The 24,176-nt window shown below is 42.3% G+C and overlaps 2 protein-coding genes across 2 annotated transcripts in view; one reads left to right on the top strand and one right to left on the bottom strand.

Annotated features, from left to right (window-relative positions):
- Positions 1-23,370, top strand: part of LOC135197328 (zinc finger protein 830-like) — a 49,972-nt gene extending 26,602 nt beyond the window's left edge. Inside the window, exons 2-4 of the mRNA XM_064224469.1 lie at positions 10,216-10,339; positions 11,899-12,018; positions 23,288-23,370. Coding sequence (XP_064080539.1) covers positions 10,216-10,339; positions 11,899-12,018; positions 23,288-23,370 — 327 coding nt within the window. The remainder of the gene's footprint in view (positions 1-10,215; positions 10,340-11,898; positions 12,019-23,287) is intronic.
- Positions 1-24,176, bottom strand: part of LOC135196548 (zinc finger protein 830-like) — a 141,079-nt gene that overhangs the window by 113,352 nt on the left and 3,551 nt on the right. The gene's annotated exons all lie outside the window — the stretch shown is intronic.

The following is a 24,176-nucleotide window of genomic DNA, read 5'->3' as shown; positions in this document are numbered from 1 at the left end:
TTCAAATGAATAATGGACCAAGGATTGAAGGAATCTCAGTGCCCTTCCATTACCTGGCGACTGTGCCCCGGGGGTGGAGGGGTTAGTAAATGTGGGAAATTAGAAGTTTTCCTGAGATTCGATCCCCATGTCCTGTTTGTGCTCGGTTGTCGAGGGCGACAGTGCTCTCGCACCGAGCCTTGTATTTTTTTGGGGTGAAAGTGTGAAAGTGAAAATTGTAAGTGCAGTGCTCTTTTTCATTTTTCATTATTTTCTTGCCTTTTGCGCCTCGGTGCCGAGGGCCACGAATGCTCTCGGCCCGAGCCTTTTATTTTTTTTTGTGGAAAGTGAAAGTGAAATTGTAAATGCAGTATTCTTTTTCATTTTCATGTATTAATTATCATTTATGGATCGAGGTTTCCGCTCATACCCGGGAATTGATTCCTTATGCCCTTGCGCTCGGTTGCCTAAGGCGTGAATGCTCTCAGCCCGAGCCTTTTATTTTTGTACATGCAACTTCCCCGGCAGATATATACTTAGCTATAGTCTCTGACGTCCCGACAGAATTTCAAATTTGCGCGGCACACGCTACAGGTAGGTCAGGTGATCTACCCTCCCACGCCCGCTGGGTGGCTGGGACTAGGAACCATTCCCGTTTCCGAATCAGATTTTCTCTGTCGTCGGTTCCGACAACGTCTGTTGTTGGTTCCTCCTGATTGGATTTCGTTTTCCACTTGCCGTGGATCTTTTGACTGTCTTTTGGTGACGTATTGGATCATTGGCTTGGCATACGTTTTTGTTTACTTTTTATGATTCTCTAATGCGTCAGACGCTAGTACCGAGTTTAGAAATATGCGCAATAATGTGTGACGTAAGACTACCGAAGGATTTCGGTAGATCCTCGCACTGTAGAAGAGTAATTTAATTTTTGTTTTTCTAAGGAACTACCACTCTGTTGTAAGACAGTCATAATTACGTAACTGTATGCAGTTACTGAATGACAGTCTTTAACACGAAACATTTGACATGAAGATATCATGAGAATCCTTAAGAGAACCTTCATTGTTGAAGTTTGTTTTGTAGTTCTATAGATCACTTATTAATACGTACAGTAGTACCTCGAGATACGAAATTAATCCGTTCCGAGGCGCCCTTCGTATCATGAGGTTTTCGTATCTTGGACCACATTTTACATGTAAAATGGCTAATCCGTTCCAAGCCCTCCAAAAACACCCCATTAAATTTCATAATAAAGCTAAATTGACCTATAAACAATGAAATACTACAACAATTTGGACCATTCAATACCTAAATTAAGAATAAAAATGCAAAACCTGTAAATAAAGTGTATATTAGTGTACAAGAAATATTATTACTGTAACGTAAAATGTGGAAGCTTACCTTTCGAGTGAGGCTACGTACATACGTAACTATCCAAGGAAGATTGCTTCTGCCTACGTAACTTTTTTCACAATGTTCCTGTGTGAGCCTTTTCGGGGGGTGTCTTCTACAAATGATTGCACTTTATGAAAAGCGGGCTTTAATTTCTGCCTTTTTTTTTTTTTTTTTTTTTTTTTTTTTGTATGTATGTACGTACGTACACTTTAAAAAATATACGTACGTACTACAACGTAACTACGTAGTTTCACAATGTTCCTGTGTGAGCCTTTTCGGGGGGTGTCTTCTACAAATGATTGCACTTTATGAAAAGCTGCTTTAATTTCTGCCGTTTTTTCTTCTTTTTTTGATTTAACTTTTTTTTTTCTTTTTTTTACTTTTTTACTTTACGTAGGTTTTTTTTTAATTTTTTTTTTTTTTTTTTTTTTTGTAGAATTTCAACTTTCGTTTTTGCACCTCATGACTCTGTTGGCCCTGGTGTCCATCAAAACCCTGTTCAACCAAATGCTCTCTCTGCAACTGATTTGGGTACTGAATGTTCGGCTGCTGACCTTCAACATAAACTGAAGTGCCTTGATTATATTACGTACACTACACACATTGACGATCCCGAAAACGAATACCGGGTGCGTACTAATGCTGGTACCGAGTGGCCGAGCCACACCACCACGTGTACATAGTAGATGCATGATGGGAGGGACGCTGGCCAATAGGAGAGAAGGATTTTATGGCCGCGACTAGCATCAGGAACCAATGGGAGAGCAGGAGGATGGTGGCGAGTCTACTAGTATACTAAGATGGCGGTGCGCGGGCGCGATTTTCAAAATTGTTATCCGGGCGCGAATCTCGGCTTTCAGAAACCTTTCGTATCTTGAAAACTTTTCGTATGTAGAGCCGTTAAATTTTTCGTATTGGCTTTCGTATATCGAGTTTTTCCTAAGTTGAGCCTTTCGTATCTCGAGGTACTACTGTATTAATAATCATTGTACTGAATGTGAGATTTTGAATGGGGAAGAAGTCTCTTTCTTCTTCTTTGAGGAAGTTAGAGAAGAACAGAGTTAGGAAGCTTTGTCTAGAAACTCCAGTAGTTCTCGTACTAACGAACTAGTTGAGGAGGCTTTAGAACCTAACCCTAATGTAGTTGTTGCAACCTCTCCTCCATTTTCAGCCCCTTCTCCCTTCTTCGAACCTGGGGATTCGTCTTCGAGATGAAGCGCCTCAGCGGAGTGGCTGGTTGGTCCCGTTGCTGATAACCACTGTTCCATGCAACGTAAAGTACCATACAAACAAACAAACGAATTGGAGTTTGATTATATATTTCTGGCATGAAAGCCGAGATTCGCAGGATGGAATTGCAGTTGCTTGCAATGGAAGGTAAGAGTGCTGTGGGAAGTTTTTGTGCAGTGTTCCCAGTGTAGTGGAGGGGGCGTCTGTCCGGCTCCGCATTGCTCCTAGCCCTAGACCTCTTCCAAATTCCACGAACCAGCGGAGGAGGAATGTCGACAGCCGGAAGGAGGATGTAGAGCATCCCCAACGGTCAGGTGTCCCTTCGGCAGGCTCTGTTGTCTCGACCCAGACTGCCATGGATCACCACAGAAAAGGCATCCTGAGGAAGTGCTTCTTCCGATTCGGCTTCTCCAGGCCGCGAGACGCTTCTCTCCTCACAGGCGCGCCTCTCCTAGCAGGCGCTCGGCACCAGCCAGGCGCTCGACGCCAGCCGGGTGCGCGGAGCCAGCCGGGCACTCGTCTCCCATCAGGCGCTTTTCTCCTTGCAGGCGCGATTCGCCTGAGGAGTCGCTTTTTTTTGACAGGAAGTTTGCCTTCTCCCGAAGGAGAACAGGAGAAGTCTACTAAGCGGGTCCTTGTGGACCTCCAGGAGCAACTTTATACGTTGATGGGCGCTCTGGTTAAGGACCCTCCTCGCAAGAAGGACATCGCGCTTCCGATCAAGAGCTCTAAGCTCCCCCCTCACAAGAGATGTGCCTCTCAGGACAGGAGCCCTTCACTGAGAAGTTCCAGGCGCCTCTCCCCTGTTAGGTGCTCTTCTCCAGTTTGCCGCTCCTCATCTAACAAGCGGGCTCCTCTTGGCAGGCGCTTTTGCGCCTACCAGGCGTTATTCTCTCAGCAGGCGCCTCTCACCTGGCAGGCGCCTCTCACCTGGCAGGCGCGACTCCCCTGACAGGCGCTCTACTCTTGGTAGACGCCCCTCTTCTCACATGATAGACTCGCCTCTCCTCACAGACGCTCCTCTCTTAGCAGACGCTTTTTCTCCTGGCAGGCTCTCTTCTTCAGGCAGGCGCCTTACTCCTGGTAGGCGCCCTTCTTCGGACAGAAAAGCCTCTACTTCGTGGAGGACTGCGCAACCGGGTGGGGATCTTCGGATCCTACCTGGCTTAAGCCCAGTCATTGAGGAGGGATCCTGCCCCATCCTCGATTTCTACGGGAATCGAGAGAACCACCAACCGATGATCTTCTGACGAATTCGGTGGGGGTTTCGCCGAGTGCTTAAGATTCTGCAGAATTTCTAGCACTCGCAGTGTTCAAGTTTTTTACAATCTCTTAACACTTAAGCGAAACCATGGTCCAAAGTGAGCTAGACGAGAATCCCCGATAATTATTACGATATTTGGAAACCTCGCCAAATGCTCGAATTCTTGGAATAGGTTCTGTCATGTAAGTGGGTAAGACCCCATTGACAAGATCCAAAAAGGTTCTGTCATGTAAGTGGGTAAGCCCCAGAAGATCCAGATGAGCTCTCAGTCATAGGTCACTACCTCGCTGAGGCTCTTGAGGCAAAGCAGACTCTTAGACAGTATCCATGAAGTATTCTGCCCAATAAGATAAGAAGCTTGAACTGTCGTCTTCTGTACTCTGTTCACAATTGAAGCTTTCCTTCGGGAAAGACTTCTCCTTCATTCTCTTGAATAGAACGAAGACGGTTGATCTCCAATCCTTTCTCTCATTCCTCGTAGGGAAAAGAATGTAGGATGGAGGTAGTTGTACAGAAACCTACAAAAATACTACGTATTTTGCCTTCACGACATGATTCTGTTAAGCAGTTGCACTGTCCGGTGTGTAGACACGCATACCTAATTGAACTGCTAAACGAAGACGGTCGATCTCCAATCCTTACTCTCATTCCTCGTAGGGAAAAGAATGTAGGATGGAGGTAGTTGTACAGAAAACAAAATGCCTTCGCGACATGATTCTGTTAAGCAGTTGAGCTGTCCGGAGTGTAGACTCATACCTAGTTGAACGGCTAATCGGGGCTCCCTGCAACCTCCCGCGAGTTACCAGTTTCGATTTTAGATACTTAAGGTATTGTCACGACAACACCAACTCGGCTTTTGTATTTTCCGAAATCCGTTTCGCTTAAATATAATTGCTCGAGCGTAATTTTATGCTCGATGGTTCTAGCTGAACACATTCCTTCGTGGAATGGATTACATGGCAACTCAGGATGACGAGTAGGCGAGAGCTAACGGGGTATGAGTCTGCTGCCTGTCACTGTGATAACAGCTCAGTAGCAGCTGGCTCTCCGAGATGCACAGTCGGTTGCGTCTCTCTCCCCTGCAATGATCGACTGCCGAACCGTATCTGCCCAACAATCACAGACTTAGGTCTCTGATTAACGGGGATTCTTGCATACATAAATAACCATCTACTGCTGCAGTGTGATGCTCGGTTTCATCGCCTTCGACATTGCGAGAAATTTTCAACAGAGATATCTCTTGGACTCTCTCTTTTTTCTGTTCACCGCACTGTAGCAGAAGTCTGTACTAGTCTACTGCTAGATTGCACTGCGGTAATGCGGAATGTTTTTTCTTCAGACATCGGAGTTTGTCTTCAAAATATCTCGCATTCGTAGGTGTGCAATTGTTCATTGTTCACCCTGAATTAACAGATGTATTGGAAGACATCGCCTATTCCCAGGCCTGACAGCTCTGCTTCCAAATGTTCAACCCATGAGAAGCAGTTCTGCAGGCAGTACTTCCCAGGGTTTTTCATTACCGAAAAACGCCCCGCTTTCATAGCAATTACGACTTTTCACCGGACAGCAATGAAATAGAGGTTAGCGTTTTCAGTCATTAGTAAGCACAGGTTCAGAATCTTGAGAATTTTTCTCTCGATTCGTCTGTGAAGAAGTACGTTGCATTCTCTGTCCTCCTCCGTCTTCTACGGAACATAGTGTTGTTTCTCTTTAGCTGAGATTCAACTGCTATGAGAATGTCTTGCCATCAGGAACCTCGGTCTCTAGAAGGCAATTGACTTTCACCTGTTGGGGCACATGCCTTAACAGAATCTTCACCTCGCCGTCCGGCATCGGTGACAAATAACTATACGTTTTTTATGGTCTCGGCATAACCCTTCAAAGGCGAAGGTCACGTGACTTGCTCGGATTCTTGGACAACTTACCTCGATACCAAACGCAGTCAGTCGGCAGCTGTCAGAGCGGCCGGGTCAGTTACGAACTACGGTGTAGACTTAGTTCGAGTGTATCAAGAACTTCGCTGCGGACTCCTTCCCGAGCCTGGAATGGGTAAAAGGAGCCGAGTTGGTGGTTTTTCCCACTCAGAATGAACAAGGGCTTGTCTCTTCTAAAAGCCGGAACCGCACCTAGTGTCGTTCTTGGAAGCCTCAGAGTCGGGATTGGGAGCAACACTAGGGGCGAAAGAAGTGTCAGGCACCTGGAAGGGGGACCAGGTGAACTGGCACATCAACAAGGAGTTGAATACAGTCTTCCTGGCCCTGAGGAGTTTCGAACCAGAAGTCAGAGGCTCGGTGGTCCAGGTCAACTCGGACAACACCACGGCTCTGTCATATATAAGGAAACAGGGAGGGACTCATTACGTCTCCCTGTACGAAACAGCAAGAGACCGGTTGCTGTGGGCAGAGAAGAGAGAAATTACACTTCTCACCAGATTTGTTCAGGGAGAGAAGAACATAAGGGCGGACCTGCTGAGCAGGAGAGATAAAGTCCTCCCCACAGAATGGACTCTCCATCAAGACGTTTGCCAGATATTGTGGAGCCTTTGGGGGCAGACCACACATAGACCTTTTTTTTTTTGCCACAAATTAGAACAAGAGACTGGACAACTTTTGCTCCTCCATTTCGGATCCAAGAGCAATAACGGTAGACGCACTCCTTCTAGACTGGACAGGGATAGACGGCTACGCGTTTCCCCCATTCAAGATTTTGGGGGAAGTATTGTGAAAGTTCGTCCCCTCAACAGGAACGAAACTAACTCTGGTCGCTCCCTTTGGCCCGCTCAGGAATGGTTCACAGAGGTACTGGTATGGACGGTGGACTTCCCCAGATCTGTTCCACTCAGGAGAGATCTCCTCAGACAACCCCACTGTGACAGGTTTTACTAAAACCTCCCCACTCTCTGCCTGACTACCTTCAGACTATCGGGAGATTTGTCAGAGCGAGAGGCTTTTCGCGCAAGGCTGCTAGCGCGATCGCCAGAGCCTGCAGGTCATCAACCTTGCGAGTCTACCAGTCGAAGTGGGAAGTGTTTCGGAGATGGTGCAGGACGAAGAAACTATACTCATCCAATACTTCTGTGACCATTATTGCTGACTTCCTTCTCTTTTTAAGAGAAGAATGCAGCTTAGATGTTTCTACGATTAAAGGTTATTGTAGCATGCTATCCGCGGTGTTCAGGAACAGGGACCTGAATATCGCGGAGGATAAGATCTGCATAATCTTATCAGATCTTTTGAGACGACTAAAAAGTAGTACTCCAGACCCCCTAGTTGGAACTTAGATGTGGTTCTCAGGTTCCTAGTATCGTACAAGTTCGAACCCCCTCAACAGGCGTCCTTCAGGGACCTGACTAGAAAGTCTCTGTTTCTTTTAGCGCTGGCGACTGCTAGAAGAGTTAGCAAGCTTCAGGCTCTGGATGCTAGAGTAGGGTTTAAAGGAGAGTCGCCAATCTGCTTGTTTAAAACTTTTGTTCTTAGCGAAGAACGAGAATTCCTCTAAACCATGGCCTTGAAGATTTGTGGTCGAAGGGCTCTCACCCTTAGTGGGAAGAGAGATAGAGAGATCTCTGTGCCCTGTCAGGACCCTTAAAATTCTACCTGGAAAGAAGGAAAAGAAGATTAAGGGCAACCTAAAGAGTCTCTGGTGTTCTGTCAGAGATCCCAGAAACCCATTTCTAAGAACGCTCTAGTGTTCTTTATGAGGAACGTCATAACAGGCGCATGCGAAGTGCGATGAGGAACAGTTTAAACTCCTTAGAGTTAAAGCACATGAAGTAAGGGCCATTGCGACACCTCTGGCGTTTCAGAAGAATATGTTGCTGAACAATATTGTAGCCTCTACATCCTGGAGATGCAACTCAGTGTTTGCTTCTCTACTTGAGAGACGTGAGAGTGACTTACGATAAGTGCTTCTCGTTGGGACCCTACATATCTGCAGTTTCAGTGCTGGGACAGGGAGCTGAGACTAATCCTTGTTAGTTTAGTTTAATGGTGTTATGTTTTTATATTTGTTTGAAAGAGGGTTAAGGAGTAACCCCTTTCAATTGTTAGCTCTAACACGGGTTAGAGTTGGTCAGGTGGTCGGGATTGGTTTTGTGCTCCTTGTTGTATATTGATACCTAAAGCTCTTTCATGTAAGCGGGCGAGTCCCCATTGATATGATGTCAAGTAAGTGGGTCAGCCCCCATTGACACGATCCAGAAGGGCTATCGGTCACAGGTCTCATCCTCGCTGAAGCTCTTGAGGCAAGCAGACTCATAGACAGTATCCATGAAGTCTTCTGCCCATTCAGGTAGGAACCAAGGTTTTTTCTTTATAACCTACATCTGTTGTTTTCCTGTTTTGTTATATATAGTATTTAGCTGTCTCTTACCCTCCACCAAGGGTGCCAATCAGCTAAGTATATATCTGCCGGGGAAGTTGCATGTACAAAAATGATATTGTTATGATACAATAAAGTTTTGTACATACTTACTCGGCAGATATATACGATTAATGGCCCGCCGAGCCTCCCCTCAGGAGACAGGTGGAAGAGAAAATCTGATTAGGAAACAGGAATGGTTCCTAGTCCCGCCACCCAGCGGTGGGAGGGTAGATCACCTGACCTACCTGTAGCGTGTGCCGCGAAATTTGAAATTCTGATGGGACGTTGGAGACTATAGCTAAGTATATATCTGCCGGGTAAATATGTACAAAACTTTATTGTATCATAACAATATCATTTTTGACGACAGCTGTAAAACCGATCATTGCTAACCGCGGGCCGCCTGTATATTATCTGCATAAATCAGTTTCTTTCTGTTGGGTCTCTTCTCACGTGGGAGTTTGCAGAACAAGATGGCAGACAGGGAAGCAAAAGCTGTTAGTATTTTATCAGAAACAACTTTCAGAAAAGTGCCCCATATTGACCTAAAAGGTCCTGTTAGGCCTTTTGTTTTAAGTAAATGGCAAGAAAGGTGGACTTCTCTTCTGGGAAAATATAAAAAAAATAGAAATGTTAGAAATAGTGTACTATTGCTGTGGCCTTCGTCATACCAGCTTGACAGATGAACAGAGGTTATATTAATCAGATTAAAGATTGGGGACACTCCATTAACCCATCAATTTATTTTAGAAGGAAGCAGCCCTCCAGATTGTGCTTATTGTAACAAAATACTAACAGTGGAGTGCGTTCTGATGGTTTGCCTCAGATATTTTAAGCAAAGAGAGAGAGTTATTTGCAGGTAAATCCGTCTCGAATGTTTTGGTAGATGAAGCATATATTTCTGCTATCTTCTCTCTTTTAAAGTGTATACAAATTTTTTATTGCATTTAATTTTTTCTTAATATACATATATATCACATCATACAGATTTTTAATGAAGATTTTTTTTTATATATACGTAATATATCATGCCATTCATTAGACTTCATATATATATTTTATTTATTGATCACATCAACTCATTTTATTAATCTTTTCTTTCACTAATTCATTACCATAATATAATTTATTTACTCTTCATTTTGGCTCTGAATGGCCTCCTTACCCCAGTGCCTAGGCTTTTTCCCTAGATATCATACATCCATGCATCCTTCGTCTTCTCCTTAGCAAGAAGGGAGAGATGGAAATTCCATTTTTTCCCCAGAGGTAAGAACATGCCCGACACTAGTATGGGGCCCTGTTTTCTGAGAAATTACATATGCTAGGTTAAACAGAAGGTTACAGGTATCACCCTACCCTTGCTCACTTATGTGGCAAGGAAGCTGACATTTCTGGATGGGATTATAACACCTGCCATGATCTTGAGAATTTCTTGCGTAAGGGGTAGGTCTCCTTGTTTCCTTGAGGAGAAGAGGGTTTATATCCTCTTAAGAACAAATCCAGTGTCTTTATCATAAACCCACATCTAACCACCCTGCAATTGCCCTGCTGCTGAAGGAAAGCTGAACTTGGCAGAAGTATGCTTGTGTGATTACCCATAATCTCTCATGAGAGACTGCAAAATTTGAAGACCTTATTTCCAAACTTCAAGACCAGTCCAGCTTGCACTAAGGAAGATGTTGAAAGACTTATGATTTGTATACTACATAGAAAAAATAAAGGTTATCTTATAAATGTGTCATTTTGAACTGATAAATATGCCAATTCATTGTCCTTAGCAAGGTTTAATATCGGCGCTGATAACCGAAAGTTACTGCGTTATGTTCCCATAAATCACAGATTTTGTGGCGCTAGACAAGTGCCATAAAACCGGATTGCCATTATCCAAGCCTGCCAAACTTTATGGATGTGATAGACGGCTTGTGATTAGGATTTAGGAATTGATATTTGAACTGAATCAGGTAATGTCATGTCATGTTTTGCAGATCAACTCTCAAGCAGCCAAAAGTAACCATGCAGATGTTAATGTTGATAAGAAACGACCTGCGTCGCCTCCGACTTCAGATGCGAAGAAGGGGGCTTTTAGTTCTACAAATGGAAAGCCAAAAGGTTTGTTTTCTAAGAACCTTCAATGAGAAGCTTTTTCTTCATCTTCAGTTTCTTATACTGTATATGTTAAATAGTTTATTGTCTTTAAATCTTTATATTTTTTATGCAAGTCATGCATTTAGACATTAATGAATGCTGCCAATAGATAAACGTAACCAAAATTTCTCTACGGACCTTCTGTGCCCATTATTTGCAGGAAATTAGGGTAATTGGAGTATTTTTTCTATGAGAAATATCAACAAATTCCAGTTTTTTTTTTATCAATTTGGGGGGATCTGGTATCCATCCCCCGCAAAAATTGGGGACCAATGTTTTACTGTATTGGAGTTTAAAAGCCTATCATTAACTCTCTTTACTTCTACCACTTTTTTCTTCCAATTGTTACTTACTATAATTCCAACTCTATTTCTTCCCCCTCGTAACCTGCTGTAATAGAGCTTATACCCATTTCCTATCTCTCTAGTTCCACGACTTTTCCACTAGTCTCCTGTACACAGTCTTCCTGTTAGAGTACCAATGTTCCACGTAGCTGCTTTTATCTTCCACTCTTTCACAAACTTCCTTGGCCACAGTCATGATCATAGGATAGATTGGCCGAATACTAGTTTACTACTTCAGAGTACGTAGTGATGTAGGCCAAAAAAAGAAAAAAATGGTTATAGGAGAAGCCCTTGTAAATGTAATGAATACTTTTGAGAAAAAGTTTTTTTTACTCAAGAAGATTATTTCACCAATGAAATGGTTTGCAAAGCCACCAAAAGACATCTGCCAAGATCAGCAATTTTGGATACACATTAATCAGCAAGACAAACAACCAATATGCTAACTCCCACTAAGCTACAGCAATTTTAGGAATTGCCTGTAGATTACTTAGTAATTCTTTAGCTACTGGTACCTAACAGGAAAACAGGCTGTTTTGTCATTTTTTTTTTTTTACCCAAGTTGTCTCATGTATTAAGGCTGGAGAGACAAACTTATCAAGTTAATAAAGGCCTCGTTTGACATAGAAAAGTTGTGCACACATACAGTAATTGTTGATTTTCTTGACCCGAGAAGATGATTTCACACTTTTTTTACATTATTCATTACGTACATATTCCTATTTGAATTCACATGGAATGAAGGATTTGAGTAGTTGATGTGGAAAGTTGCATTACTGTATTACTGTACGTACCTTGTAGTACAGGTGGTAATAATCACCTCTTAATTGAACTGATAATCATTTTAGGTGTTTTGACTTATCAGCTTTACTAAATATGCCTGTTGGCCAGAAATATTTTCTATTTATAGATATCTTGGTAACCTATCTTACATTCTGCAGATAACAGTGTAGCGTCCTTAGCTGTTGGGATTTGAATGTCCAGTTTTAACTGTTTCTTATTACTGTATGTTACTTATTATTTTGGATGAATCTAACTGTTAAAGATAGCTTATTTATAAGAATTTATATTTTCTTCACAGATGATTATGATAGTAGTAAATGATATATCAGCATTAGCCCAGCTTGTCTTTTGTTTAATGTCATGATTTCACACCACTGTAATCTACTTCCTTTTCAGGAATACTGAAAAAGGTTACGGATTACTCTTCATCTGAAGGAAGTAGTGACGAAGAAACTAAACCTGTTCCTGATGTAGCCATTAAATCAGAACCTGGGGTAGAGCAACCAGTAACTAATGGTATGTATTTTGTTTGTGTATGACTCCCTGTTAGGGGTCTTGGCTTTAGATTGATCTGTGAAATTTACTGATGACACACAAAATGATACAAAGACTAGCCCCCAGTGCCAAATCATATTTACTAAAATTCTGTAACACCATCTGGATGAAATGTCTCTCTCCAGATAAGTGGAAACATGCTATCCCACTAAATAAACCTGGGAAAGATTCAAGTAATCCATCCAGTTATAGACCAATATCTTTGACAAGCTGTTTATGCAAAATATTGGAAAAAAGGGATTTTGACGAAGGAAAAATCTACTTCTGGGGGAGGACCTGTGTTGCCCGGTGAAAAGTCCCTGTAGCTCACTTTTCCAAGTATAAATAGATCCTAAATATACTAGAGAAAAAAGCTAGCATGGCATGCTGAGGTTACTACCCTCAGAGCGAGCACCCCAAGGGGCGTGAGTATAAAGTATAGGGGCGAGTGGAAGCCACTACTCACAGGTCTTATGCCAATTAGAAGATTCCTCTCCAAAATCCCTCCACGGCAGGAGCCGTTACAAACATCACCCACTTTACCTTCCTCTCGCTACTACTACTAATACCCACGCGCCTCCTTCATTCCTGGAATAGACCACCAAGCTTGGACTGGCTGAGGGTGGGGAAAGCAGAAAAAGAAGAAGAAGAAGAAGGGGGCTGGGTTCACCGGGCGACACAGGTCCTCCCCCAGAAATAGATTTTTCCTTCGTCAAAATCCCTTTTCTGGGTTCGACCTGTGTCTGCCGGTGAAAAAGTATCAGAGAATTCCCATCCAAGCTAAACAGATACCAAACAAGTGTATAAAATGGGGGTAATGAAACCTAAGGTTCATTTAAAGAATAAATTTAATGCTCTATAACAAGGCAAGAAATTACTTATATACTACTTAAACTAAGACTTAAACTATGACTTAGAACTAGTAAAAAAGGAGAAAGCATAATATGACAATGTACATTTATGGTATCTGAGCAACCTAGACAGGTATGTACAGACTGTTCCGTAAAACCAATACGGTCTCGAAACCGAGGTCTCAATACTATATACATGTTCCGGTGGCGGAATGGTCAAGGCCCAGTCCGGCCCGGAAGAGAGAGGTTGGTGGGGAATACAAGCAAGTCAGGTAGGAAGGAGAGAATATTAGGGAAAGAATTAACAAAAGGGCTAAGGAAAGGAGTTGGTAAAACTCGCTTATTTAGGGGAGGCTATGCTCCGTGCAGCCACTGTTGAGAATTTAAGGGCCTCTTAAGTTTTTTAGGTAGTGGTGTTTAAATACTGCTGGAGATTTCCAACCCGTGTATCTCTTCAGGTCCTCAAAATTCATATTTTGAAAATAGTTAATAGAGGTAGCCACTGCTCGGATGTCGTGGACATATGGGACTGAATCCGGATTGGCCTGTTTAACCCTCTTACGCCGAATGGACGTATTAAATGTCGAGTCAAAATGTCTCCCGTATGCCGAATGGACGTATCATACGTTGACTCAAAAAAGTGTTTTAAAAAATTTGCGGAAAAATACTTATAGGCCTACCAGCCAAAAACTTTTGAATCATGCGCCTTGGGGGATGCTGGGAGTTCACGGATCAAGGCATTGTTTTGTTTACAATCGCTATGCAGGCGCGCAAGCGCGAATTTCTTTCTTATCGCACTATAAAGTATCAGTGACACATCTCTGAAATTATTTCGTCACTGACATAATTTTTGCACCATTTTATATTATCCTTTACATGAAGTATTATATATGAAAATGTGCGCAATTTCATGTAAAATACAACAAAAAAATACTCATGATTGTAGCTTTTATCAGTTTTGAAATATTTTCATATAAATAACGATAAGTGCAAAAATTTCAACCTTCGGTCAACTTTGACTCTACCAAAACGGTCGAGAAACGCAATTGTAAGCTAAAACTCTTACATTATAGTAATATTCAATCATTTGCCTTCATTTTGCAACAAATTGGACGAATCTAGCACAATATTTCGATTTATGGTGAATTTATGAAAAAACTTTTTCCTTACGTTCGCGCGGTAACTCTTCCGATAAATTTTTTTGTGCGATTGTCCTAATGTTTGCATCATTTTAAATTTGCCGTTACATAAAGTTTTATATATGGAAATGTGCGCAATTTCATGCACAATACAACTAAAAGCAACCCATGGTTGTAGCTTTTATCAGTTTTGAAATATTTTCATATAAATAACGTTAAGTGCAAAAATTTCAACTTTCGGTCAACTTTGACTCTACCGAAATGGTCAAAAAACGGAATTGTAAGCTAAATAAAAACTCTTATCAATTCTATGTAATGACTTCAATCAGTTTACCTTGCATTCATTTTGGCAACAACTTTGGAAGTCTCTATCACAATATTTCTGAATTTATTGGTGAATTTATATATATAAAAAAAAAAACATTTTCCCATTAACGTCCGCTCCGTAACTCTTCCGAAAAAATCAGAATTTTTTTTGTGCGATTGTCGAAATGTTTGCACCATTTAAAATTAGCTGTTACATAAAATTTTATATATGAAAATGTGCGCAATTTCATGTAGAATACAACTAAAAATAATTGAAGGTTGTAGCTTTTCTCTTTTTTTGAAATATTTGCATATAAATCACGATAAATAGAAAAAAACCACGTTCGGTCAAATTTGACTCTACCGAAATAGTTAAAAAACGCAATTGTAAGCTAAAACTCTTACAGCCTAGTAATATTCAGCCATTTATCTTCATTTTGAAACAAATTTGAAGTCTTTAGAACAATATTGTGATTTATGGTGAATTTTTGAAAAATATATTTACTTCCCTCCGCACGCCGATTCGCGGCCGCAAGTCTCCGAAATGAGTACATCGCATTATCCTAATATTTGCTCCTTTTCATATTAGCCATTTTATAGAGTTTCATATATCAAAATGTGCGCAAATTCATGAAAAATACAATAAAAAATAAAAAATAATTGAAGGTTGTAGCTTTTCCCATCTTCGAAATATGTGCATATAAAAAAATATATATATAAACATTTCGACATTCGGTCAACTTTAACTCGTCTGAAATGGTCGAAATTTGCATTTCTAATCTAAAACTCTTACAGTATCATAATATTCAATCATTTGTCTTCATTTTGAAACAAATTGGAAGTCTCTAGAACAATATTTAGATTTACGGTGAATTTTTGAAAAAAACATTTTTTTACGTCCACGCGTTACGAATTCATACATCATTTTGTGATAATATTTTTCTGGTGTTGCTTTTATTGTTTTACAATGTATTATATATCAAAATGATTGCAATTTAGTGTACAATACAACGAAAAAAAAAGTAACTCGTTAGCTTTGACCGTTTTTTGCACAGCGTGATTTGAATAAAATTATGTATGAATTTTTTTTTCCGCTACTATATATCGCATTATTTACATAACATATGATAATGATATTATTTTTCATTTCTGATAGTTGCATACTAAACTTTAGGCAATGACAAAAAAAGGAGCCAAAAATGAACTCTTAATCTTAAAAACTAAGCGCGCTGTGATTTTTTGAAAAAATTATTTTTTCCGCTTCCGCACTCGCTCCAAACCGGGCCCGGCATACGGGAGAGGTTTTGATTTTTAGGGCTTCGGCGTAAGAGGGTTAATAAAGTACACTATTTACTGTCTAATACCTTTCAGAGAAATCGTACCACCTTTCTAATAAACAGGGGGCCTGAAGATTTTTGGGAAGTCCTGGCTAGAAAGGATTTAAGGGTACTGACAGGACACAATGATGTATCCTGTGTGAGAGGAATAATTTTCCATGGGGTCCATCTGTTTTGTGGGTCCTCGTTCTTAGCCAGAAACTGCCGATCGGGGGATAGCAGTCCTTCACCTGACAGGAGGAATTCAACATGGCCTGGGTTTCTAGAGAGAGCCGAGGGTTCAGATATTCTGGCACCTGAGGCTAGGGCCATTAAAAATAAGGTTTTCCTAAGAAGGGTTAAATATGAGCATGACTCATTATTAGTGTTTGAGGCTAATTTAAGTACATCATTCAAAAACCAAGAGACCATCTGAGGGTGTTCTGTTGGTCTCAGATGGGCACATCCTCTTAGAATAAAAAAGTATGCATCTGACAGGTTGATATTTAAACCTATCTGGAAAGTCTTCCTTAAGGCTGATTTGATTGTAGTAATGGTACTGGCGACTAGACCTTTCTCAAATAGAGATCTAAAGAACGAGATTGCCAGATTTGTAGTCATCTCATGAGCAGCTGAATCCTTTAGAAATTTGGCCAATTTCTTTACTGCTGAATCATATTGCTTGAGCGTTGAATCTCTTTTATCCGATTCTATGAATAGGATGTTTAATGGATCAATACTAGTGTCCCTTTGAGCCGCAAACTTCATGAAATCCATAAAGTTAGGGCACTCAGAACTCTTGAGGAAGCTGACACAGTCTGAGTTTGTACTACCCGAGTCAGTTCTGGACGGGGGATCCGTTTGGGCCGGAGATTCAGTTCTAGAAGAAGCGGAAACCAGGTGCTCTTTGGCCAGGTGGGTGCCACTAATGCCACTTGTCCTGTGAAAGATCTCAGCTTGTGCAGGACCTTCATCAGAAGATTCACTGGTGGAAATAGGTAAATCTTCCGCCAATTGTTCCAATCTATGGACATCGCATCCGTGGCGTAAGCTAGAGGGTCTAGGTTGGGAGTCACGTAACATGGTAGTTTGTGGTTGGCTTCCGTGGCGAAAAGGTCTACTTGAAGGTCCGGGATTTGACTGCAAATCTATCGGAATGACTTCCTGTCCAGGGACCACTCCGATTCTGGCGGAGTTGTCCTGGCAAGTGCGTCTGCGATAGCATTCCTTACTCCTGCCAGGTGAATTGCTGACAGGTGCCAATGATTCTTCGCCGCCAACGAGAATATTGCAATCAATACGTGATTCAGTTTGCTTGACCTGGAGCCTCCTCTGTTTATACAGTGGACTACTACTAGACTGTCTGAGACTAGTCTTGTATGAATGTTCCTGGCCGGAGCCAGTTGTTTTAGGGTCAAGAAAACTGCCATTGCTTCCAGAATATTGATATGAAACTGGCAGAACGTTTCCGACCACATTCCTTGTACTTTGTGTTGTGAATACCCTCCCCATCCACTTGGAGATGCGTCCATGTGGATGGTTAGAGACGGCGGAGGGAACTGTAGAGGTACTGACTTGGCTAGGTTCTGGCGTTCTGTCCATGGACGAAGCCTTTTTGTCAAAATAGGTGGAATTACCGAGACCTTGTTTCTGAGTTTGATGTTGGCTCTCGTTCTCCAGACTCGATTGATATCCTTCGATCTGGCTTTCAATAGGACGTCCGTCACCGACGCAAACTGCAGCAAACCTAGGATTCTTTCTTGGGTACGCTGAGAAGCCTTCTTGTTCTTGAGGAACTGTTTTGTAGCCTTTGCTATCTCTTTGACCTTCTTGGGTGGGAGAGATAGCTTGTGTTTGTTTAGGTCCCATTGGATTCCCAGCCATTGGAAGCGAAAAGCTGGGACGAGCCGAGATTTCTCTCTGTTTATCTGGAATCCCAGAAATTCCAAGCATTTCATCACCTTGGCTGTTGATTTGTGGCATTCGTCGACGTTGGCTGCCTAAATGAGCCAGTCGTCTAGATAGGCTACTAACATTACCCCTCGCGTCCTTAGTTCTTGAACTATCATCTCTCCCAGTTTGGTGAATATCCTGGGCGCAATGTTGAGCCCGAACGGCATGACTCTGAATGAATAAGCCTGTTTTCCTAGCTTGAAACCTAGGCACGGAGAGAATTTCCTTGCTATTGGAACATGATAATAAGCGTCTGTAAGATCTATAGAGGTGGTGACGGCCCCACGGGGAAGTAAGGTCCGTTACCTGCGAGATGGTCAGCATGCGGAACTTGTCACAGTGAATGTATGAGTTGAGACGGAACAAGTCCAGAATCACTCTTCTTTTGTCCGAGTCCTTCTTTGGGACACTGAACAGATGTCCTTGAAATTTTAGGCATCCCACCTTCCTTGTCGGGAAGGAATTGATCATGAAAAAAGGGAACAACATTTAAGGACTTCTCCTGGTAGGGACGAAAGGTGTCGCACAGGCGACCGTCGTCCTTGTCAGGAAGGCCTTAGGGTAAAAGAACAACATCGGCCTTCTCCTGGCAGGGACTTAAGGTGCCGCACAGGTGGCCGTAGCCCTTGTCAGGTTGCAGTCGGAGTTGCTACAAGCCCTTTACATTCCCGAGAGAGGAGTCCTCCAGTCGCACACTCTTCTCCGAATAAAACTCAACTGGAATTGGAGGATGTTTCGACTCGGAAGAAAACAAGGGGGCAGGTCTTACAGATTATAAGACATTAGCAGCCCTCTTGTTAAAAGAATTTGGAGAGTCTCTGAGTCCTGCTGCCCCTCCTTCTCCTCGTCTTTATTTCGAGTACGAAGGCTGCGAAGTCTTCCTCTTTCTTGAGATGCAACCGACCATATCAATGAAGAGGCTTTGCAGTCTGTCGGAAATTGGCTTAAAACCAAGGAGGCGGCGGGGAAGACGTGTTTACCTGTCCCCCTTCCAGGCTATCAGGAAAGAGAGGGATTTGGTATAGCACAGGAGAATCTACGGGACTTTCTCTTCCCTCATCTGCTGAAGCGGACTTCTCGACCTTGGTGGATTCGGCAAGGAGACATGCACTTCCATCGGCCAAAACAAGCTGGACAATGTCTGAAATGGACCATCTCCCTCAAGGGAATATTCATGTCTTGGAGATTTTTTAACTTCCTAGATTGGTCCCTTGGGGCTTTGGCCAAGAAGACGCAAGACCCTCAGTTTTTGGAACCAGAAGTCTTGCATAGTGTTTTGGCATGTATGGATAAGGCAGTGCAGGACGGATCGGCTGAAGTGGCATCCTTGTTCGGGACAGGAGTATTAAAGAAGAGGTCTGTCTTTGGTTCATTTCTTACCAAAGCAGTCTCTCCAGTACAGAGGGCTTCTCTTTTATACGCCCCTCTGTCTAAACAGCTGTTTCCTTCTCAGTTGGTAAAGGACATTTCCCATACGCTTACTGAGAAGGCAACACAGGATTTGCTGGTACACTCTGCTAAGAAGCCTAGACCAGCTGCTTCTGTCTCGAAGAGGGAGCCAAGACCTGCCCAACAGCCCTTCGAGGTAGAACTTTTAGCCGAGCCCCAAGGAAGAGAGGAGGAGAGAAAAGAGGAAGATCTTCCATCAGAGCCCCCTAGATGCTGACCCCTTGACGTGGGTAGGGGGCTTAGGGACCAGCAGCTGGGGCATGATGCCTGGTGGGGTTGGTTTCTCACTGGTCCTTGGGGCCAGCTGCTGATCCAACTAAATTAGTCAGAACTTTTCTTTATACTAAAACATTTCATCTTTGCCTTCCTCCCTCTTATAAGGCATGGGTTCTATGATGATGACTATTGGCTTGGTTTTGGACATGGTTTAGGCTAAATCTTGGGATTTGAAGGAGGGTGAGGATGGACGGCATGCTACCTCACCCGTAGAAACTCTAGTACCTGACGTGATCGATGCGAGGGGAAAGTTTATTGTCAAACCCTATCTTCAGTGCCGGGTCTGATCTCGACGGACAATCATGACGCCTTAGCACTGGAGATAGGGTGTATATCCGGTAATTACCCCTAGGACGACCCTAATTAAAGGGATGACCCGTCCTCTAAGTGTGACTCCATGGTGGGTATGGGGAATATCTGGATGAACTATATTTTTCACGTTATATGGCAAACCCCCCCTATTCGGCTGACGACCCGTATGCTTTTGTCAAAGGACCTTGTGCACGGAACCCAAACTTCAATCAATCATGGTCGGTCCCTATGATCAGGGTAGTACCCCTGGACTGAATTGACAGACGGACACAGATGACGACCAAAGCAATGCGAGTAGATATACCTCCAAGAAATCTCAAACAAAAAGCATCTGGCTCCAGTATTGTCACACTGGAACCATATGCCAGGAAGAAAAATAAAAATTATGAAATAGCTCCTGGGTCTTTGTACCCAATTCCTTTAATAAATAAATACCTTAATTTAAAGCTAGAAGGTGAAAATATAAAATTTTTCAAGTGCATAGGGAAATCGTTAAATGTTTGGAAGACAGCCAAAAATAACACGCAGAATGGAAACATGCTCCTGGTAGAAAGCACCTCCAGAGGAAAGTATCAAGTTGATGGGATTGTCGGACCTTGCGGGAGTTACGGTTGAGTGTACTCCCCCACTCCAGCCATTAACTCCAGCAAGGGCTTGATTTATGCCCCTCAGTTGATGGCTTTCTCTGAGGAGAGACTTTTAACAGAATTAAAAGACCAGGGTATAATAAAGGTGGACAGGATGACGAAGAAGGTTGATAATAACAGAATACCTCAGCCTACCTTAATATAACTTTGAAACCTTAAGACTTCCGGAATGTGTCTTTGCAGCCTGGTATAGGTTTAAGGTAAAGCAGTACATCCCCGGACGACCAGAAGGTGTTTCCATTGCCAGCATTTGGACACACCCTACAATCGTGTCGATCCAAATTGCAAGAAAATCCTGCAGTCTGTGTCAACTGTGGGAGAAAGATGAGCATGGTATGTGCACCAGGGAACCGAAATGTGTTCACTGTGGTGAGGGAACATGCCTCGTCATTCTCCAGCAGTGTGATATATATTTCCCCTTACTTGAAAAGGAAATTCAAGCAATTAGAGTGATTGAAAGAACAACATTTAAGGAAGCACGAGAGAGAGCCAAGCAAAGACTGTAAGACCCTTGGTCTAAGTTTGCTACTGTAGTAGCAAAATTAAAAAGCCAAAAGAAAGAGACAAATAAAACACCCAAGTTAAGAGCACAAAAGGAAAATCAAATAAAGAATCATTAAAAAGACAGCTAACTGAATCATCTGAGTCAACTGATGATGAGAATATAAAGACAAGGTTCGCTAGAACCAACAAGAAAGACCCTAGTGTGGAATTGAAGAAAATTGAAGTGCCAGTTGAGATACACCTCCACCATCTGCCTCTTGGAGGCAAGGCCAGTGGTTGCTGGTCTGGTGCCAGCTTCTGTTGGTGCCAACTCCTCTTGGAGGACAAACCAGCAGATGCTGGTCCCCCGGTGCCAGTCCTCGCTGGTACTTCTGCCTCATCAGAGGCAGAGCTGGCTACTGCCAGCAATACAAAGACACTTGAGGTGGTCTCTTTAGAGAAACACCTCTGCTCTCTCCATCTCGATAGAGATGGCGAGCGAAGAAACTAAAAAACCCTTCAGTATCAAAAAACACTGAAGGAAAAGATGTTGGCTCTACGAAGGCGATAACTCCTCCCAAGAAGCCAACAAAACCTTCCATCAAAATGCCTCCCCCTAGTAGAAAAAAGAACTCTCCCAGTCTTGTAAAAAGGAACCACAATGTTGGTCCTAAACGTGAATAAATTCACTTCCATTATTCAGTGGAACTGTCAGGGACTGCGAGCGAAGTATGAGGAAGTGAAGCTTTTAATCTATGAGCACTCTCCCGTAGGGATATGTTTGCAGGAGACCATGCAGGTGAATATACCCCTTGTCCTAGGGAATATGTTCCACTATAGAACTAAAATTTGATTTAGAGGTGGGAAATCATGGTGGATCCTCATCTACATTCTGTCGAGATGCTCCACACTACAAAGAAAACTAAATACTCCACTTCAAGCGGTGGCTGTACGAATTAATTTAAGGAGGCAATATACTATATGTTCCCTTTTACATTCCACCCAATAGCCATGTCTCCCAAGAGAACTTAATACACTGATGCAGCAACTACCAGAGCCATTCCTTCTACTTGGTGACTTCAATAGTAGACATCCATTGTGGGGAGATGTAACATCAAACCAAAAAGGGAATATGATGGCATCATTAATAGAAAATGAAGATAGGAGGTCTACTTAATACTGGAGAACCTACCCATTACCACATTCAGACAGGCACCGTCTCCTGCATCGACCTTTCAATATGTAGCTCCAACTGCAGTGTTGATTTTAGTTGGAGAACAAGTGATGACTGGCATACCAGTGACCCATTCTCCAATTGTGATCGACACAATGATGGTCCACCTATCCCGAGATCGCCACGATGGTGCTTAGAGAAAGCAAATTGGAGAAAATTCAAAGACTTGAGTGAGTTGGAGGGGGATGCAAAAGATCTCCCAAGTGTAGATGATGCCATTGATCTACTCAATGGAACATTGCATACTGCAGGTCTACACTCAATTCCTCGAACTAAGGGACTATTCAGGAGACGGCCAGTACCGTGGTGGTCAGAAGACCTAAGGCTGTTACACCGAGCTACAAGGTCATCATTGACCAGGTGCCGTAGACATCGCACCTTGGACAATGTCATAATTTACAAACAGTGTAGGGCACGATTTCGAAAAGCTATGAAAGCTGCCAGAAGACAAGCATGGGCCGAATATGTATCCTCTATTAACAGCAGAACACCAGTCTGTAGCATTTGGAAGAAAATAAGAAAAATTCAGGGTAAATTTACACCCAATCCTCCTCCAGTACTTAAAGTGAATAATAATCATGTCACTGATGCCACAGAAGTTAGTAATACATTTTCAGAACACTTTGCTCGAGTCTCGAGAAATCAGGATAGTTCCCCAGGACATAATTTCAGAATGGTGGAAGAACAACAGGTACTTGACTTTTCAGCAAAGAAAGCTGAATCATATAATATGCCTTTTTCTGAAAGGGAGTTTGACTCTGCTTTATCTAGGAGCAAGAACACTGCCCCTGGTCCAGATGAGATTCCTTATGAAATGTTTAAACACATTTCGAAGAACACAAACTTTTATAATAAGTATTATCAATAGAATATGGGATGAAAGCAGCTACCCTACCATATGGGAATTAGCCACCATGTTACCGTTCCTTAAGCCTGGAAAAGATCCCCTGTGTGCAGCAAGTTACCGCCCCATTGCTTTAACTTGCTGTTTGTGTAAATTGATGGAAAAAATGGTAAATGTAAGACTGATGTGGTATCTAGAGCACAACAATATTCTAACACCTTCTCAGTGTGGTTTTCGAAAAATGCACTCTACCCTGGACATCTTACTGCAACTTGAAACCTCTGTCTGTGAAGCCTTTCCTCCAAGCAACATCAGTGACAGTGTTTTTGATATAGAAAAGGCATATGACACTGCTTGGAGACATGGGATTCTGAAGACTATACATAATAGTGGTCTACGAGGTAAATTACCTTTATTTGTGAAATCCTTTTTACATCGTAGGTATTTTAAAGTTAAAGTTGGCAGTACTTTATCAGAGAAAAGGTGTCAAGAGAAGGTTCCCCAGGGCAGTGTTCTCAGTGTAACACTTTTTGCCTAGCCATAATCAGTGTTGCAGCTGTCATTCCAAGAGAGGTTTTAAAGACACTGTTTGTGGATGATTTGTCGATATCCTATGCTGCCACCCCGGATGACTGTAGCAGAAAGAAAGCTACAATTAACAATAAATAAAATAGTAAGTTGGGCTGAGAAACAGGTTTAAAATCTCTGTAAGCAAGACTACTGCTGTCCACTTCTGTCGGATCAGAGGAGTGCATCCTGATCCAGACCTCTATTTGTATGGCCGGTTTAGAATCCCATGTGTAGAACAAGCACACTTCTTAGGCCTAGTTTTTGACAGTAGATTGACTTGGGTCCCCCATATCAAACATATAAAAGCAAAGAGACCTAGAAGCTCTACACATTTTGAAGGTGCTTTCTCACACCAGTTGGGGAGCTGATAGAAATCTTTACTAAGGCTTCATAAATCTTTGATCTTGTCAAAGCTGTCATACGGTTGTGAAATATATTCTTCAGCTTCCTCATCTAACTTAAAACTTTTAGATTCAGTACATCATTCAGCTATTCGTATAGCCACAGGAGCTTTCCGTTCGTCACCAATATCTAGTTTGCTAGTTGATGCAGGAGAGATGCCTCTTGAAACTCTATCGCCAGTCATCATTACTTCGGTACTGGTTTAGAGCGCAAAGACTCCCAAATCTCAGGCATTTGCTGTGGCAAATAGAAATATTTTTTAATGGTTTTTATGAAAGTCATCCAAGGTATCCCATTCCTTTTAGCTATAGAATAAAACAAATTTTAGAGGATACAAATATTAACAAATATTCCATTA

Source organism: Macrobrachium nipponense, chromosome 18 (assembly GCF_015104395.2).
Source record: "Macrobrachium nipponense isolate FS-2020 chromosome 18, ASM1510439v2, whole genome shotgun sequence".
NCBI classification, from domain to species: domain Eukaryota; kingdom Metazoa; phylum Arthropoda; class Malacostraca; order Decapoda; family Palaemonidae; genus Macrobrachium; species Macrobrachium nipponense.
The sequence above is the reverse complement of the archived record's forward strand: the minus strand, read 5'-3'. Positions and strand labels throughout refer to the sequence as shown.